The sequence below is a fragment of the Mustela nigripes genome, chromosome 7 (genome assembly GCF_022355385.1).
Source record: "Mustela nigripes isolate SB6536 chromosome 7, MUSNIG.SB6536, whole genome shotgun sequence".
Lineage (NCBI taxonomy): Eukaryota > Metazoa > Chordata > Mammalia > Carnivora > Mustelidae > Mustela > Mustela nigripes.
The window spans coordinates 66,739,809-66,758,963 of NC_081563.1; the positions used below are offsets into that span (position 1 = coordinate 66,739,809).

General features: G+C 35.8%; 1 protein-coding gene across 3 annotated transcripts in view; it reads left to right on the forward strand.

The window, feature by feature from the left end:
- The window catches only part of RTN4 (reticulon 4), a 72,973-nt gene that overhangs the window by 17,175 nt on the left and 36,643 nt on the right, over positions 1 to 19,155 (forward strand). The window contains exons 2-3 of one of the 3 annotated variants that reach the window (XM_059406068.1): positions 2,646 to 2,702; positions 3,391 to 5,775. The exons of 1 other annotated variant lie outside the window; for it this stretch is intronic. In XM_059406068.1, coding sequence (XP_059262051.1) covers positions 2,646 to 2,702; positions 3,391 to 5,775 — 2,442 coding nt within the window. The remainder of the gene's footprint in view (positions 1 to 2,645; positions 2,703 to 3,390; positions 5,776 to 19,155) is intronic. One more of the 3 variants, XM_059406069.1, reaches the window with a different exon arrangement.

Here is a 19,155-nt window from a genome sequence, read left to right on the forward strand (position 1 = left end):
AAATGTTCTCATTTGGCCAAGTGCCAGGAATATAGTTTCCACTAGGAGAGTGTCTGGTATTAGATAGGAATAAGGATACATGTTTAAAAATAAATTTTTGGCACAATTTTGATTGTAGTTTGTTTTCCCTCTAATTTTAACAGTAACATGTTTCGAGTTCACTTTTGAAGAAGACTGGCCTCTGCATTAGTAATTTTTAATTATATTAAATAGATGAAAAAACAGCCATTTTGTTAAGGAGTTGCTACCTTTAATTTAAATGGAGCACCTGTGTAATTATTTGGTTCTGCTCTTTGATCCCCAAATCTCAGTTTTGTGTAAGATTATAATACATTATTTTAACTGAAAGGAATTCTCAGGTTCTCTCATCTTACAAAAGAGAAACTGTATTAAAGACGATCACATAGTAAGTTGTCTTTTGGAAGTGTGTACACACTGGGGCGTTTGGGTGGCTCAGTCTGTTGAACCTCCAACTCTTGATTTTCGCTCACATCATGATCTCGGGATTCTGAGATCGAGCTCCACATCAGGCTCAGAGCCCAGTGCAGTGTCTGCTTGACCCTCTCCCTCTGCTCCCCAATCCCTCTGCCCACATGCTCTCTCTCTTGTATAAATAAAATCTTAAAAAAAAAAAAAGGGTGTATACACATGTGTATGTGTTATAAAATCTCATAAGGTGGTTTGACTTACTGATTTGCCCATCCAACCTATTGTTCTAGTTATAGAAAACCTTTTTAAATGTATACCATGGATTTTCCCCTCCTTACATAGTCTGAGAATCCTTCAGATACAGTATCATGCCCAGTATGGATTTATCTAAAATTTATATGACATTGTGAATTTAACTCTTATTCACCAAGGGGGATGACTTTGGGAGACATGTCCATGTTCATGATAGCCACATCTCTATTTTTTTCTATTGATCAGCCTTGCCTAGGTTGTCCTTCCAGATAGAAATGTCCAGATTTAGGGGCACCTGGGTGGCTCACTGGGTTAAGCCTCCGCCTTCAGCTCAGGTCATGGTCTCAGGATCCTGGAATTGAGCCCTGCATTGGGCTCTCTGCTCAGCAGGGAACCTGCTCCCCCTACTTGTGATCTCTGTCAAATAAATAAATAAATAAATCTTAAAAAAGAAAAGAAAAGAAATGTCCAGATTTATTAGGTCCTCTACACTCAAGCTATTTCAAATTGTCTTTTGCTAGAGTCCTTTCTCTAGTGTAAACCATAGAGGACCTTTAGCTCAGGATCTTCCACCTGCAGCTATAAAGTGACATTGTGCAAGCTTAATATGCCAATATGTAGTTTATTAGTTGACTCGGGCTGCCACATCAAAATACCATAGACTGGGTGGCTTAACCAACAGAAATTTATTTCTCACAGTTGTGGAGGCTGGAGAGTCTAAGATCAAGATTTAGTCAGGGTAGGTTTCATTCTGAGACCTCTTTTCTTTGCTTATCTCTGCCATCTCACTGTGCACTCACTCACATGGCTTCTTAATGTTGCTCCAAGAGAGGGAGAGGAGGAGCGGGGACAAGGAGGAAGTGTTGTCACACAGACATGAGCAAGCTCTTTAGTGTCTTTTCTTATAAAGGCACTAACCCTATCAGACTGTGGTCCTGCTATCATGACCTCCTGTAATCCTAATGACCTCGCAACAATTACAGGTTGTTTTTAACCTGTAAAATGGGGGATATTAATTCCACTTACAAGAAAAGCATTTTCCTGCATGTAAAACACTTAGAATAACAAGTATCCCTTGGGATGCCTGGATGGCTCAGTGGATTCAGCATTGGATTCATGATTTTTGGCTCAGGTCATGATCTCAGGGTTATGAGATCCACTTTAGGCTCTGTGTTGAGTGTGGAGCATGCTTAAGATTCTTCCTCTCCCTCTGCCCTTTTCCCTGATCATGTGTGCATGCTCTCTTTCTTGGTCTCTCACTCTCTCTCAAAAAAAGAAAAAAAAAAAAAAAAGAAAGAATAACAGGTATCCTTCAATGTTAATTTTAAACAAAACAAGACTGATGATAATAATTATCCTCCTAATGACAATTAATGTTTTCTTTGCAATTTGAACAGTGGTACATAGCACTAATATCCTCACAGACTAGTGTACAGTGACAATTGGAATGTTTTCCTTTAGAGATAGCCTGGAGTATAAGAACATATGCATGATTTTCTGAAAGTGTTCTTCTAAGCTGGACATATGCTAATAAAAAAGGATTAAGCAAAAGTAATTATTAATTTTATTCAAATGCATTTTTAAAAATTTTGGCCTTGATTAGGGCAAAAAAATTTACTTATCCGAAAATGTGAATAAAAGTTTGGATGGCATGTATTAACTGAGAAAAATAGTATCTTAAAATCACTTTGGTTTATGAAATTTCTTTAACATAAACATGTTATTGCCTCTTGAGAAATGATAGGTTCTGTGGATATCATTTAATCATCTTTGTAATATATATGATAATCTGAATTAATGGTACTACTGATAGTACTACTTTTTCTTTTCCATCTTGGCTTTTTCTTTGTAAAAGTTTTGTGTTAACTCATTACAAACTGAACCCTTGCTTGCTCCTCTTACCTTTAGTCTCCTTCAAACTCTGTCTTTATTTCTGCTGAGGTTATATTCTATTTGTTTTTCAGATGAGACACTTTTTGCTCTTCCTGCTGCATATGAGCCTGTGATACACTCCTCTGCAGGCAAGTTCTTTCTGCTAGCCTTTTATCCTCTGTGTATTCTAACCTTAACTCTTTAGTTTTATTAATTCTGTACAGAGTGGTTTGAGTTTACTAAAAATTAGCATGGTTCCAAGAATGTTTGTCTATTGAAAAAGTTGAAATTTATATTTTATATGTATGTCCAAGAGAGAAATGGACAGAACCAATAAATTGGAGATATATATATATATATATATATATATATATGGAATTCTTGGACCCCTGATTTATATTTATATATTGACTAGTCCTTTTTTTCAGATGCACTTATAGCTGAAAGGCTTTCATAGAAATGAATGCCACTCTTTAAAATTTAATTATTCGGTGTCTTTTCTGCACTGTCAAACTCTTCTCAAATTCTTTTTTGTCTTCCTCTAAAACTTGTTAGAAGTAGCTTTTCTCAATTGATTATACTTGAGATTTTTTTCCTCAGAGACTCAATTTTTGCCTTTTCATAGCATATAATTGGCTCTGTAGCCATGCATGTTTTATTGACAATAGCTTTAATTTTTTTCAGTAATGATTCAAGACTACTTGATTATTTGTTATTAACATTTAATTTTAGTTAACATTAACTCTTTACTAACCGTATTTTGAATCTGTCATAAAACTTGCATTAACTCTGAGAACACTGGCATTCTCTAACTTTCCTTTCTGTCCATGGTCACAGAAAAAATTATGGACTTGAAGGAGCAGCCAGGTAACACTGTTTCCGCTGGTCAAGAGGATTTTCCATCTGTCCTGCTTGAAACTGCTGCTTCTCTTCCTTCTCTGTCTCCCCTCTCAGCTGCTTCTTTTAAAGAACATGAATATCTTGGTAATTTACCAGTATCACGCACCGAAGGAACACTTCAAGAAACCTCAACTGAAGCTTCTAAAGAGTTCACAGAGAAGGCAAAAAATCCATTTGTAGACAGAGATTTAGCCGAGTTTTCACAATTGGAATACTCAGAAATGAGATTATCATTCAGTGGCTCTCCAAAAGCAGAATCTGCCATAATAGTAGCAAATCCTAGGGAAGAGAATGAAGATGAGAAAGAAGAATTAGTTAGTAATAACAGTCTTTGTAATCAACAAGAGTTACCCATAGCCCTTACTAATAAATCAGTTAAAGAGGAGGACAAAGTTATGTCTCCAGAAAAAACAAAGGACAGTTTCATTGAAAAGGGAATTGCAGCAGAAGCTCCTATGAGGGAAGAATATGCAGACTTCAAACCATTTGAGCGAGTTTGGGATGTAAAAGACACTCATAAGCAAGATAGTGATGGAGGTAATGTAGAGAGCAAGTTGGAGAGTAAAGCGGATAAGAAATGTTTTGCTGATAGCCCTGAGCAAACAAATCATGAAAAAGATAGTGAAAGCAGTAATGATGATACTTCTTTTCCCAGTACACCAGAAGCTGTAAAAGATGGTTCAGGAGCATATATCACATGTTCTCCTTTTAACCCAACAGCAACTGAAAACCTTTCAACAAACATCTTTCCTTTGTTGGAAGATCATACTTCAGAAAATAAGACAGATGAAAAAAAGATAGAAGAAAAAAAGGCCCAGATTGTAACAGAGAAGAATTTTAGTACCAAAACATCAAACCCTTTCCTTGTAGCCACTCAGGATTCTGAGGCCGATTATGTCACAACAGACAGTGTGTCAAAGGTGACTGGGGAAGTAGTGGCAAACATGGCTGAAGGTCTAACCCCAGACTTAGTACAGGAAGCGTGTGAAAGTGAATTGAATGAAGCTACAGGTACAAAGATTGCTTTTGAAACAAAAATGGACTTGGTTCAAACATCAGAAGCCCTGCAGGAGACGCTCTACCCTGTGGCGTCTCAGCTTTGCCCATCTTTTGAAGAATCTGAAGCCACTCCTTCACCGGTGTTGCCTGACATTGTTATGGAAGCACCATTAAATTCTCAAGTTCCCGGTGCTGGTGCTGCTGCTCCTGCCTCGCAGCCCAGTTCATCCCAGCTAGAAGCTCCTCCTTCTGCTAAGTATGAAAGCAGAAAACCTGAGCCGGAAAATCCCCCACCGTATGAAGAGGCCATGAATGTATCCCTAAAAAGTGTATCAGGAATAAAGGAAGAAATGAAAGAGCCTGAAAGTACTAACGTAGCTGTTCAAGAAACAGAAACTCCTTATATATCTATCGCATGTGATTTAATTAAAGAAACAAAGCTCTCTACTGAACCATCTTCCGATTACTCAGAAATAGCAAAAGTTGCACAGCCAGTGGCTGATCATTCTGAGTTAGTTGAGGATTCTTCACCTGATTCCGAACCGGTGGACTTATTTAGTGATGATTCAATACCTGAAGTTCCACCAAAACAAGATGAAGCTGTGATACTTGCAAACGAACATCTCACGGACGCTTCTCAGTCAGTGATGGAACATGAAACTAAGGAAAAACTCAGTGCTTCACGACCACCTGAGGGGGGAAAGCCGTATTTGGAATCTTTTCAGCCCAATTTAGATACCACAAAAGATGCCTTATCTCCCGAAGTTTCAGCACTGGCCCAAAAGGAGAAAATTCCTTTGCAGATGAAGGAACTCAGTACTGCAGTTTATTCTGATGACGGTGTATTTATTGCTAAGGAAGCAAAAGTAAGGGAGAGTGAAACATTTTCAGATTCATCTCCAATTGAGATTATAGATGAGTTCCCTACATTTGTCAGTTCTAAAACTGATTCTTCTCCTAAATTAACCGGGGAATATACTGATCTAGAAGTATCCCACAAATATGAGATTGCTAATGTCCAGGATGAAGCTGGGTCATTACCTGGCTCAGAGTTACCTCATGACCTTTCTTTCAAGAATGTACAACCTAAAAAGGAAGATAAAGTCCATGTCCCAGATGAACCCTTCAAAGATAGGTCTGATATTTCGAAGGTGCCCTTACTGCCTCCAGATGTTTCTCCTTTGGCCACTCAAACAGAAATAGGCAGTATAGTCAAACCCACAGTTCTTGTGAAAGAAGCTGAGAAAAAAACCCCTTCTGATACAGAGCAAGAGAACAGATCACCATCTGCTATATTTTCAGCAGAGCTGAGTAAAACTTCAGGTAATCAGTCCATACATTGTTTTGTACTTTCTTGCCACCTTTTGACTTATCATGGAACATTCCACTGCATTTTCTGTAGTATATTACATTTATAGTCTCTAATATATCACATTGATAAGAATTCTTTTCTACGGTCTCAGAAGTTTTAGTGCTTTTTTTTTTTTTAACTCCTCTTGTACTCTTTACTTGCCCTTGCGTGTAACTTTTTTTCCACACAATTACTCACTGCTCCTTTTTGTATTATACTATGGAACTAGAAGATTTTATTAGAATCAGCCTCATGTATTTCTATCTTTTCCTTCATTATTTGCTCATAGCATGAAGAGCAAGAGGTATTAAAACAAAATATTTTAAAATGTATTTACTATGGTTTTCTCAGAAATTACTTCATTTTAAATTTTTATAAAACCACATTTCTGTAACATGTCTCCAGTATTTCAATATACTGCTGTATTTACCAGTAATACATATAGAGTTAAGCATATTGAGTAGCAGACATTTTGTTGATATAAATTGAGGTATGCTGTTAGGAATTCTTCTGAAAAGTAGGGATTGTCATTTTTTCTTTTGACGCTACATTTCCGACACACTTGATTTGTGTAGAGTGATTTGCACATGTGTTTTTTAATTAGCATTCTTAGCATTTTAATTAGCTTAGCATTTAATTAGCATTTTTAATTAGCTGTGTTTTCTATAAAAATGTGTAGTGATTACTATTTATTGAATATACTTATGTTTTGGAGATGGGTGGTATTAGTGGCAGAGAGACAAGGTTAGAGATTGTTGTTATAGTCTTAAGAAGGAAGAGATTATGAATATTAACTCAGTGGGAAGAGAGTGGAGACATAGGACTTGATGTTTGATTGGATATGGACATGAAGGATAAGGAAAGAAGTTATAGATGATTCCAGGAATCCTGGGTTCCTTGTGTTTTCAAATGCATGTATGGCAGTATGAGAAACTGAATTGGGGATATGAGAGAATGAAGTGGGTTTAAGGAGAGAAGATAAAAAATTAAGTTTTGAATATTTTGGTATTTAAGTACCTATGAGACCTCCAAGAAGTGGTGGATATTAAATATATGAAGCTTTTGACAGAGACTTTGGCTGTATGTGTGTATTTATCATGGGCTCAGACCCAGTAATTAAAGCCAGGGATATCAACTAGGGAGAACCAAGGAAAAGGGGAAGCTTTAAAAGTGGAAGAATTGGTCAGCATTATCAAAGGCAAGAAAGCTTAGTTAAGATGAGGATTGAGAATCTGTCAAAAAGTAGGGAAGGTGTTGGCCTAACAGTGGTAGGTGGTGTGGGTGGGCAGGGCTAGTGGTGAGGAGTGAAGGAGACTTGAGTAAATGGATCCTAAATGTTGGCAGTTTTTAAGAAGTTTGAGATCCTGGGGTGCCTGGGTGGCTCAGTTGGTTGAGCATCCAACTCTTGATTTCAGCTTGGGTCATGATCTCAGGGTGGTGAATTTGAGCCTTGCTCAGTGCCTGCTTGAGATTTTTCTCTCTCCCTCTGTCCTTCCCCCTCATTTGCTCATTTGCTCTTGTGCTTGCTCTCTTTCAAAACAAAAACAAAAACAAAAGCAAAACAAAACCTCAAGATTGTGGAGATGGAGCAAAAATGATATCAAGAATAAGGTAGAGGATAGAGCTGAAGAAGGGCCTTTTCCTTTTACTAAAGATTGAAGGGAAAGTCTAAATAAAGGTGGTAGTACAAAGTCAGGAGGGGATGGGACAGGATGAGATCCAGAATTCAGGTAGAGGAATTGGCATATAAATAAGGAACATTGGAAGACATTGATTGTAGTTAATGGAAGGGAAAGTATGGGTGTTGATACTGCTAGTTTTTGTGGCTGGAAGTTAAGGGAAGTGTATGATGGTGTATGTTTATTCTTTAAAGCAATATGTTAGGTCATTTGCTGAGAATGAACTGGAACATGCTTGGGTGGAAGAGGTCTGTCTAGGAAAACAAAGGCTTTGTATGAAGAGTCTAATCAAGGTTGAAGGGTAGTCTGTATAACACAGTGATTTTTCTTTAATTGTGCCTAACATCCTAGGTGTAGGTTCAGTGAAGGCAAATGCTTATATTGATTCATACTTGTGTTTTGCTAGAGGGGCCTGGCCCAGTGAAAGGACAGTAGATCAAAGGAATTGAAGACAGTAGTAGTTTGATGTGATGGACTGTGGAAACTAAATTGAAGAATGTAAAGAAGAGAGCAGGGCGAGTTGATAGATGGTTGAATAGAAGGTAACAGACCTTGTGGTTCAAATTAGATCTAAGAACTAAGAGTAAAAAGAATAAAAATATGAACACAGAATGCTTGGAGGCTGTGGTCAAACAAGGTAGGATTGTGCATGTGTATTTGTTTTTTGGGTGTTTAATTTAGAATTCCAGATGGATTATAATGGCCAAAGTTTGGCAGTGAGGCAAGGGCTGATGTTGAATGGGGTGAAGGTTGTTAGAGCAAAGGTCAAACAAACCACGAGGCTGAGAAATTGGATTGCTCTCATAAAGTCACACAGGATAATGGCAGGACTTGGGGTGGAGAAGATTAGAAATTAGGGATAAAAGACTTTGGTAAAAGGGCAAATGGGGCAGCTGGTAGAATGGTAGATTGAGGCAGTAAGGAAAGATAGAGAGTGTCATAGCCGAGTAACTTGAACTTTGCCCAGGACCTCTGAGAACATCTTGAAGCAGCATTGGTGAGCTAAGAACAGTCTGACCTCTCCTCCTGTCATTCAGGTATGCAGGTATAAGAGAGTAGCCTCCATTTAGAGTTAATGGGAAAAGCGGTATCATCAAGGCAGAGCCAGGTTTTAGTGAAAGGAGGTACTGGCAGGAATATTCAGTAAAGAAGTTGAAGATTAGGGGAGATAGTTCACAGTGGATTTTTTTTTTTTAAACATTTATTTATTTTGGAGAGACAGAGGACACAGGGTGGGAGGGGCAGAGGGAGAAGGAGAGAGAGAATCTCAAGTAGATTCCGCACTGAGCGTGGAGCTGGACACAGAGCTCCATCTCAAAACCCTGAGGTAACTACCTGAGCTGAAACCATGAGTCAGATCTCAACCAGCTGAGCCACCCAGGCACCTCTGGAATGAGGATTTTTAAACAGCCCAATAAAATGGTTTAGGAGACAGTGGTAGAAAGAAGAGTGAGAATCCCAGAGCAACATGGTAATGATATAGTGTGGGTGAAGACCACAGACAAACACTGACTGATGTGAGCAGTGATTTATAACAGCTTGTGAAGTCCCACTTCTCTACTCAACATTTCTTCCCAGCGCTGTTAGCAGTGCCCTAGTAGATTGGAGCACTCCGGAGACAGCAGTTCCTTGGACTGATTTTACTAAACCTAGGGATCTTGGCCTATACTGACTGTAGCCTAATAGTTTGGAATTAAGTAAGGGAAGGGACAGTGCCTTTGAAGGCTAAGCTAAGTAGGGGTGGTTGAAGAAGTAAAAACAGTGGTTGAGCATTCTCTTTACAAAATAGTTATTGAAGTCTCTTCTCTGAAAAAAACTGTTAAAAAAAAAAACTTACTCATGCTTCTTTTGCTCAGTCTTTTTGTTTTTGTTTTTTAGATTTTATTTATTTATTTGACAGAGAGAGAGAGATCACGAGTAGGCAGAGAGGCAGGCGGAGAGAGAGGGGGAAGCAGGCTCCCTGCTGAGCAGAGAGCCTGATGTGGGGCTCAGTCCCAGGACCCTGAGATCATGAGCAGAGGCTTAACCCCCTGAGCCACCCAGGTGTCCCTGTTTTGTTTTTTTAATTAAGTGTCCTAGCAGCTCCTTAGTGAATAGAAAACTCTTTGGATTCACCATATATATATATATGATATATATATCATATATATATACGATATAGAAGTCATACAAAGGAGAAGTCACTGTGGTATAATAAAAACACTGTTGGTGGGGGCGCCTGGGTGGCTCAGTGGGTTAAGCCTCTGCCTTCAGCTCAGGTCATGATCTCACGGTCCTGGGATCGAGTTCCGCATCCGGCTTTCTTGCTCAGCGGGAGTCTGCTTTCACCTCTCTCTCTGCCTGCTTCTCTGCCTACTTGTGATCTCTCTCTCTCTCAAATAAATAAAATCTTCAAAAACAAAACAAAACACTGTCGGTGATGTGAGTTGTAGTCTCGGCTGTACCACTGACAACCACTTTATCTCTCTAGAAATAAATTTCCTTTTCTTTCCTTAAATCCCTTTCTTCTTATAGAGAAGGAATTTTATTTCTAGAGAGATAAAGAAGAAAGGGATTGAATTAGGTCCTTGGGACTTGTTGTTTCTTTGACTTTAATTTTAATAGACATCTTTTTTAAGCAGTGGATAGTTGCTTTAAGGTGCTTTATACCAAGCATTGTACTAGTTCTTTGGAAGAGGTGTGGAGGAAGATGAGGACTAAGACAATGTCTTGCCCTCGGGCAGCTTTCAGTCAGCTGGTGAAAGCAAACTGGTAAGGACATAGCTAAACATTGTAACATATATTATAAGGGTACAAGTGCTTCCCCATCTTCAAAAAAAACATGGTTAAGTGTACTGAAGTCAAATGTACCAAGAGTATTAAGAGACAAGAACATTAGGGAGGTTGTGTTCTCAGATGGCTAAAAATTTTATACCATCCCTAATTGTAATATACTTACGTGTGTTCTAAAAATTTTGGGGGTCATATTACTGAATATATAGTTAAATATTAAAGCATCGATAAATACTAAATAACAAAATACTAATTTCCTCAGATGATTTATTATTCAATTCTCCTTGTTCTCTTAAAATGACAATTGTTGGCAGAATTCAGTTTTAATTTTGGGAAGAAAGACTGATTTGTAAGAAGGATGAACAAGCTATTATGTAGGCTTTGATGCCTTACTGATAGTTTTGGATAAGATTTGTTAGGAAAAAAATGAATGCTAGTCTTCGTCTTCTCCCTTGATAAAGGCATTTTATCAAACTATTTTTAATAATAAAATGTAGGGGCGCCTGGGTGGCTCAGTGGGTTAAGCCTCTGCTTCCGCCTTGGGTCATGATCTCAGGGTCCTGGGATCGGGGCCCCACATTGGGCTCCCTGCTGAGCAGGGAGCCTGCTTCCCCGCCTGCCTCTCTGCCTACTTGTGATCTCTCTCTATGTCAAATAAATAAATATAATCTTTAAAAAAATAATAAAATGTAAATATTGTTTTTTTTTCCCTCAGGTCATAATTAACATAATTTTTTTCTTTAACTGTATTTCATTGTTTAGAGGCAGGTTTTGATGATCTAGGCTCAGCATTTCATATATGTTCTTTCTTTACTTCGAAAAATTTGTAGCTAAAGATTTATGGTTTCCATTTCTATCTAAAATACATTGATTTTTTTTGTACTTTAATTTTTTAATTTTCACTCATTTTAAAAAATAGAACAGGTAGAAGGTAAAATATTCTGATAATTGTGTACATTTATACTACATGTGTACAGACCAAGATAGTGAAACTTCTGAAAAAGAATAGTTAACTAATAGGAAGCACTACCACATGACAATTGAAATGCTTTCCTTAGATGATGGCATGGAAGTTTGGCATAGGAATGTCAGGTTAGGGATATAAGTATATAATGATTGTAAGTGGAAGTTCACCAGCACAAAGTAAGGTTACAGAGAGGTTAGCTCTTCCTTGGGATATTAAGAATGCCTCTGCAGAAGAGATGATCTTATGGAAGTTACAGATAGCAAATGTGAGTGGACACATAGGCCTGTTCATTTATATGAAATATGATAAAAAGTTTTTGAGGTTCTGTTTTGGTATCTTTAGGGCTGGTGTATGTGTACGGATGTGATGGTCAGTATGTAGAAACCTACTTACTTGCATCTAAGGACATAGTGGATTTGCAGACTGGTTGTGGGTAACAAAGTGAAGGTTTTTGTTGGAACTAAACTGAAACACCAATCTATGCGAAACAAGGGTTTATGATACGTTAGATGCTAAATTTTCTGTGACTAGAATTAAGTAGAATTAAAATAAACAACAGTATCATTTAGAAGAATTTTTTTTAAAGGACAGTGCTTTTTAAAAATAAACTTTTATTTGGAAGTAACATCAAACTTAATTGCAAAAATAAAAATGTGCAAAGAATGTCTTACTATCTTCATCTAAATTTAATCTATTAACATTTTCCCATTTGCTTTATCAGTTATGATCTCCTTGTATAATTAACTAGATATGGATACCTAAATACATCCTTATTTTTCCTGAACCATTTGACAGTAAGTTGCATACATTGTCTTATCCTTAAATTCTTCAAAAAAGATATTTTCTTATGTAACCTCAATACAGCTATTAACTTCAAAAATTTCCATTGATAAAGTACTTTTTTTCTAATTTACCATCCATATTCTAATGTGATATTTAACCTAATAATGTGTCCTGTATAGTGGCCTCTACAAGATCCAATCTAGGGCCAAAATTGGCTTTTAGTTGTCATGTTGTTTTCTGTTTTATCTGTTACATTTCCAATATTTTTCACTTACGACATTAACAGTTTTGAAGAGCATAGCTCCTTCCCTTTCTCCCTTTTTAATAGAACATTCTAAATTTTGCATTTGTCTGCTTTTTCTCAGTGATTAGATTGAGATTATGGATTCATAATGTTAAGTTGGCCAAATGAAGATGATGTAGTATGCTTTACCTCTCTCATAGTATCATATCTGAAGATACCCATTATTCATAAGTCCCTCATTAATGAAGTTAGTTTTCACCATCTGGTTAAGGTGGTTCCTCATTTCTATACTATATGATTTCTTTCTTTTTTCTTTCCTTATAGCTTATAAGTAGTCTGAGGGGTGGTGTTTCAAGACTATGCAAATATCCTGCTCCCCATCAAAATTCCTTCTTAGATTTAATGTCTGTTGATGATTCTTGCTTGATTCAGTCTTGAACATGAAGGCTGCAAAATAATAAATTTGGAGGGAGCATTGGAATTGAAAGATTTAATGTCTGTTGATGTTTCTTGCTTGATTCAGTCTTGAACATGAAGGCTGCAAAATAATAAATTTGGAGGGAGCATTGGAATTGAAAAATTATCAGTTGTCTATGGCATTCTGCTGTTAGCAAGAGTCCTCCTTTTCTGTGATTTTAATTAGTTAATTACCAATACAGATTTATGAATTGCTCTTTTCCCCCTAGTAGTTTGTAATTCATTACTGTACTTAATTTGTTTGGTTGTAAATTGTCCCAGATTTGGAAGGGCCCTGTTAAGTTGGCTAAAGAATGTACAGCTATCCTTTTTTAGGGAGGGAGCAGGAAGCACTTCTTTCTAGCATAACAAAATGTAGGCCCATCTTATGCCTACTCTGTCCTGGCCTGAAATCAATCATTTCTTGAAGGATCCCTGATTGTTTTTAGTTGGAAGTAGTAATAGAGATCAAGAGCTGGACCCCAATACTCCTTGCCTTCTTGAGGTCTTCCCATTTTAGCCTTTCAGTGGACAGAGGTAAAAAAGGCTTACTTACAAACATAAAGTACATACAAATAAACCTAAGCACATACACATACTTGTATTTGAAATTGTGAGTTCACACAATTCATACAAATACCTCCTTTTCTGATCCATTCCCAGAGGATTATTTCTTTCTTCCTTCATTTCATATTTGTTTGTTCCTTCTGTAACGAGAACCCTGCTGCTAACTCTACCAGTACATTTACTCATTTGCTTAATTCTCTGATATTTCTAAATGGTTTTAGAATGTTTTCTAATATGATTATAGTAGACACAGTAAAATATAGGATTATTTTGCAAATCTGCTGCTCCAACCCTCCAAGATTGCATGTATATAGTCAAGTACAAGTTACTTCGATTAGTTTTTTTCTCTCTTCTTCCTTTTATTTTCCCCAAACTTAGTGTGGTTACAGTTAGAATATATATGAAATATAGTTAGATTAATTTGTCTCAATTTGCTCTCAGTTTTTTTTTTTTTTTCTTTCTGTTTTGGAGGTTTTTGAGACTTTTGAAAGACTGAGAAAAGAAACTGAATTCTTACCATTTTACCTGGCTATGGGAGACCGCTATTTATAGGAAATCTTCTAACCATGAAGCAGTTTCATATATATATAGTGTCCTTCATAATCTGAAGGAAGGAACCATTTTATGGATGACAATACTTAAGTTTGGGGGTTAGTCTTGTTTCCCAAGGTTACTCAGTAAATTATATAGTATGCACAATGCTTTTGAAGTGTGTTCCAGACATTGGGCTAACTTTCTTATTTATATTCTTATTAATTCCACAAGGAAGATCTTTTTCCCAATAGGTGAAGAACTGGGATTCCAACTTAGGTTTTGTCCCCTTCTCAGTTGTTTTCCATTTTTGGAATGCATGGTTAGGCCTAAATTTAGCAGGCAGCAAAGGTACTTTTCTTTTATTATATACCTTTTGTGTTGGGGCATTAACCAATGTAAGACATTTTTTAAAAGTCAAGAATATTGTTTATCATGTACATTTTCTTTCATGATTTTCCATAAGTAGGGGTATCAAAATAACACTTTTGCTTGCATGTGGAGACTGAACACTCTCTTCTGAAGAGCTGCTATCTATGTTGTTGGTAAGCTATTGGTAAAGAAAGGTTCTAATAATGTCTCTTCCAAACCACTGAGATCATCACTTAAATGATAGTGATTGCTTAATATGTTTGTTGGTTGCTTGGTTTGCCAGTAATGCACAGAATATTTTCTGTTTGTAAATGAATATAGATTGTGTTTTGCTGGAGCGTAAACCACCACCAACCTGATTGGTCATTCATTATACTTAAACTATGTGTATCTAAGAATAATCAAGTAGTATTGCCATTTTAATGAAAGACTAACTTAAGAGGGGCCCATTTATCTAGGTAAAGAATTGAAAATTATCCTTTGCAAATTTATATATGCTTGTTATATGTGTTGATGAATAAGAGCTTTATTTTGATAGTGTTAATGATTTAAAACTTTTCTTACATTAAGAATGTAGTATATATAGCCTTTGACATTTCTCAGTAAAGCATTATAGATGTTAAGGTTTTAGTTAAAATGTATTTTTAGTGAGTGTATTTAGGACACATTTTGATAATTATTAGTTGGACTTTAATTATGACACTGAGCAGTTAATCTGATAAAAATAAGAAATTTAAGTAGCCTGAAAAATTAAATGCTTAATCTAACAAATTGAGTAGAAATGCCTTTAACTGGAAATCTGTTAGTAAATTTATGAGATAGCTAAATTAGAGACAGACTGTTATTAATTAACGGAAGACTTGATTGTATTTAAACAAATATGACTTAATGTCAAATTAATGGGGATTTATTTAGTGCTTACTATGGGCCCAGTACAGATTGAAAATAATTGTGAATATGTGCCATAAAAGAGAACACTAATATAGTGTGGTTGAAAGAACTTCATTTTGAGCATCTTATAGACCTGGGTTCTAATCCTGGCTTTATCAGTGATCACAGGGTATGACGTTGGGTAGATAGATGCTTTAATCTATTTGAGCTTCAGTGCTTTCAATAGTCAGAATTTGTCTGAAGGGCCATCCGTAAAGTCAGACCAACAGACATGAAACAGTGTGCAGTAATACATGCTTATTGTACAAATTTGAGAAGTAGAAAAATCTATTGAGATGGAAAAAACTTATAATCATACAGCTCAGACATAATTGTTAATACTTTAGAATATATTCTTCTAGTCTATGTTTTATGCATATGGGTACATTACAATGGAGTGAAAAAAACAAGTGTTTTGCCAAATTGGGATCACGGTCTATACATTGTTTATAGCTTTAAAAATATGAGCAGTATCTTATATAATGCTGACATTTCCATGTCATTATTCTGCTGCATGATTTTTTAATGTTTGGTATTCCTTGGTATTGCATATAATTTTATTAGTTTGCTATTGTTGGATTCTTAGATGGCTTCTGACTTTTAAATTTATAAATAATGCTGTTACTATACTCTTTATATTTAAATATCTTTTATATATTTGAATTATTCTTTCCCATAAATTACTGGAAATAAACCCTAGGTAAATGAATGTGATCATTTTTAGGAGTTTTGACAAAAATTGGCTGCCAGAAAAGTTGTACTAACTTCCCCCTACTAAAGTAAGAAAACACCCATTTCTCTATCACCAACAATTGTTAATATTTATTCTTTTGCTTATTAGATAATATTTCCACATTATACAAAATTCAAAGAGCACAATGACAATAAGTCTTCTTCCTGTCTAATCTAGTCACCTTATACTCCTTCAGAGTCCTGGAATGTGCTTATTTTTTAAGTATCCTTCTAGACATTCTGTTTTTGGCACTTAAAAAACAAAAACAGAAAACCTTTACCAGTTTGTAGGATGAAGGGATATCTTGCAGTTTTGATTTTTGATTATTAGTGAAAATGAACATGTTCTACTTATTTATTGGCTATTTTTATTTCTTCTGTGAATTGCCTGTTCATACCCTTTGCCCATTTTTAAATTTAGATGTTTCTCTGTTTTTGATTTTATGAGAGATCTTTACAAAGGATGAAAACTCCTGGTATGTTACAGTTTTCCAAACAATTTTTATTTTACTCTACATTTTAGTGGACATTTTCAGTTTTCACATTGGAAAATATCCATGTATGTATTATTTTATTTTTATGCCTGATTCTTAACTATTTAAAATTGACTTTGAATTCTGGTCAGAGTTCAAATGCTTTCTTGGTGGTGGAGTTGTTTTTCTCTTGCCATCATATTCTGATCTTTAGTTGCCTGGTATCAGGCAGGAAGAGTCTGAAAATTGAGAAGACAGTTTTTGTTGGATTGCATGCCCAGATTTTAGACAATCAACTGGATGGGTGTTGGTGCCATCTAGTGTTGGATATAGTTAATAGGTCTACAGAATGCTTTATAATTGATTATATGGAATAAATTCAGATGACCAGAGGAATTTAGTAAGTTGTAGATATTTACTTTACATTAACAAATGACTTTAAAAATAACTTTATAAAAGGGTTTTGACACATTGTACTGAATCAAACAAATGCTTGAGTCATGTTATTTTGAACATGGAATGACCTTAAAGGTTCCCCCAAACCTGTGTAGTTTGGAGAAACCTTACAAGTTTTAAAAGATATGTTCAAAGACTAGTGACTATTAATTTTTTTATTCTGAATTTTAAAAAATGCTTTGGATCTTTTGGAATATGTACATTTATTTTAGATTATAATACATGAAGCTAGCATTTATTTAGTTCTTACTGAGTAGTATATCACTTTTAATTTCTCTATGGATTTTAGTATTTGTTTTTAGCAACTTATATGAAATTGTTTTTAGACTTTAAAATACTCCTTTTTTTTGGCCATTTGAACTTGTGTTGTCATTCATTTTCTAGACTAAAGTCTTTCTCCATGTTTTCAGATTCACTTTAGTAGTTAATGTTGAAGTGCTGTAATTTAGTCCATAGAGGGCATTATATTACAGCTTATGGTATTAAACAGCATTGTTTAATGAGACATATGTTTAGTTTATATTTTGTATAGCTTAGGATAATTAAATTTTGAAATAAGTTTAAAACTCCTCTGTAACTATAATTCTTTATTTTAAAAAATGAATCTTGTTTTCTGTTTCCAGAGAGTAGATAAACTTATTTTAGCTATCAAGAATTGCATACTGGCAATCTTAGAGAGTATCACTTTAAATCCAAATGACCACATCTTTTTCATTAATTCCCTTGATTTCTAAATATTATAAAAAAACAAACAAAAACTTGAATTTTTCTGGGGTTCAGAAGTAGAGGAAGGAAAGAAATGGGAAAGGAGGAATATCTTGGGAAGGCTGGCTGGAGCGCTTACAGCTTACATATTGCTTCCTGTTCCAAAGTAGTCTTCAGTCTGAAATCCTGCCTCTTAGGGAGAGAGAGAGACACACAAAGACACACACACACACACACATTCTCTTTTTCTCTCTCTTCATGAGAAGGTTATAGAGAAAGGAATTTTTTTTTCTTTAGTAGGAATTGATTTAATCATATCATTTTCCTACTAAAGTTAAGTGCACTAAGAAAATGAGTGTTTTGATGTGAGATATGAGGAGAAAAGAAATCTAGAGCATGTTGGTAATTTTTAGAGCAGGATACCCTTTGGAAAGGAGTTAAAGTCGTGCTTGAGGAGGTTTTCATTTGTTTTTGTCATGCTTTGTCTACCAGGGATGTGGATATTGAGGAGTGAGAAGTCGCCAAACATGAACTTTGGAAAATTTTAAAGTACTATGTAAGGCTAATTTTGCATTTTAAAAAAGAGAATGTCTTCCATCACCCTCCCCCTGCCAATCTTGTGTGGTCTCCTCCTTTGGAAGCTTTACTTTTAACGTAAAAATAGGTTCCTGTCCCAAATAATCAAAGTGCTGTTTACACAAGTTGGGATGTATGTTCTATTTGAAAACTGTCCTTGAAATAATTCATTTTAAAAAACAAAATATTAAATATTTGACGGAAAACAAAATAAATGAAAGAAAGTTTTTAACAGATTTATGTCCTTTATTTGTCTGTTATGTTGGATTTAATGTGGAGTAGGACTACAAACTATCCATGTATAAATTTTTCTGAGCTGGAGTATAATGGAACTGTGTAGCAAAGCACGGTAATATATTTGTGTGTGTGTGCGTGCATGCACTTGCACACTTGTGCATGCTTATACTTGTTTAGAAAGGTATTGGGTTATTCTCTAGAATTGAATGGCCTCATATATGCACTTTCTTAAATGTGTTTTATGTACCTTATCTCCTACTAGTTTGATTGTTATTTGTAGCATAATAATAGTGTTAAATAACTAGGACTTATATAGGGCCTACTTTTTGTCAGGGACTATCCTAAGGCCGTTTGCTTATAATAATTCATTTGATCCTCACTAAAAGCATAGTTCTATGGCTTTATGTTTTTAACAGTTTTGTATCATCAGGCTTTTAAATTTTAGTCCTTTTTTTGCTTAGCTAACCAAACTTAAAATAACCCTTCTCAAACTTTTTAAGAAAAAAAAAACGGGCAAAATGTCAGTTGATTTGTAGTAGTTAGTTGTTCTTGCTAGTTTAATAGTTCAATTGCCAAGACTCTAACAATTAAAGAATTAGGTATCAGTATGTAAGATCAACTTCAGGGCTCCTGTTTTAACTTTTAAATCTTCCAGGGGAGCTTTTTTTTTTTTTTAAGATTTTATTTATTTATTTGACAGAGAGAGATGACAAGCAGGCAGAGAGGCAGGCAGAGAGGCAGGCAGAGAGGCAGGCAGAGAGGCAGGCAGAGAGGCAGGCAGAGAGAGAGGAGGAAGCAGGCTCCCTCCTGAGCGGAGAGCCCCATACGGGGCTCGATCCCAGAACCCTGAGATCATGACCTGAGCCGAAGGC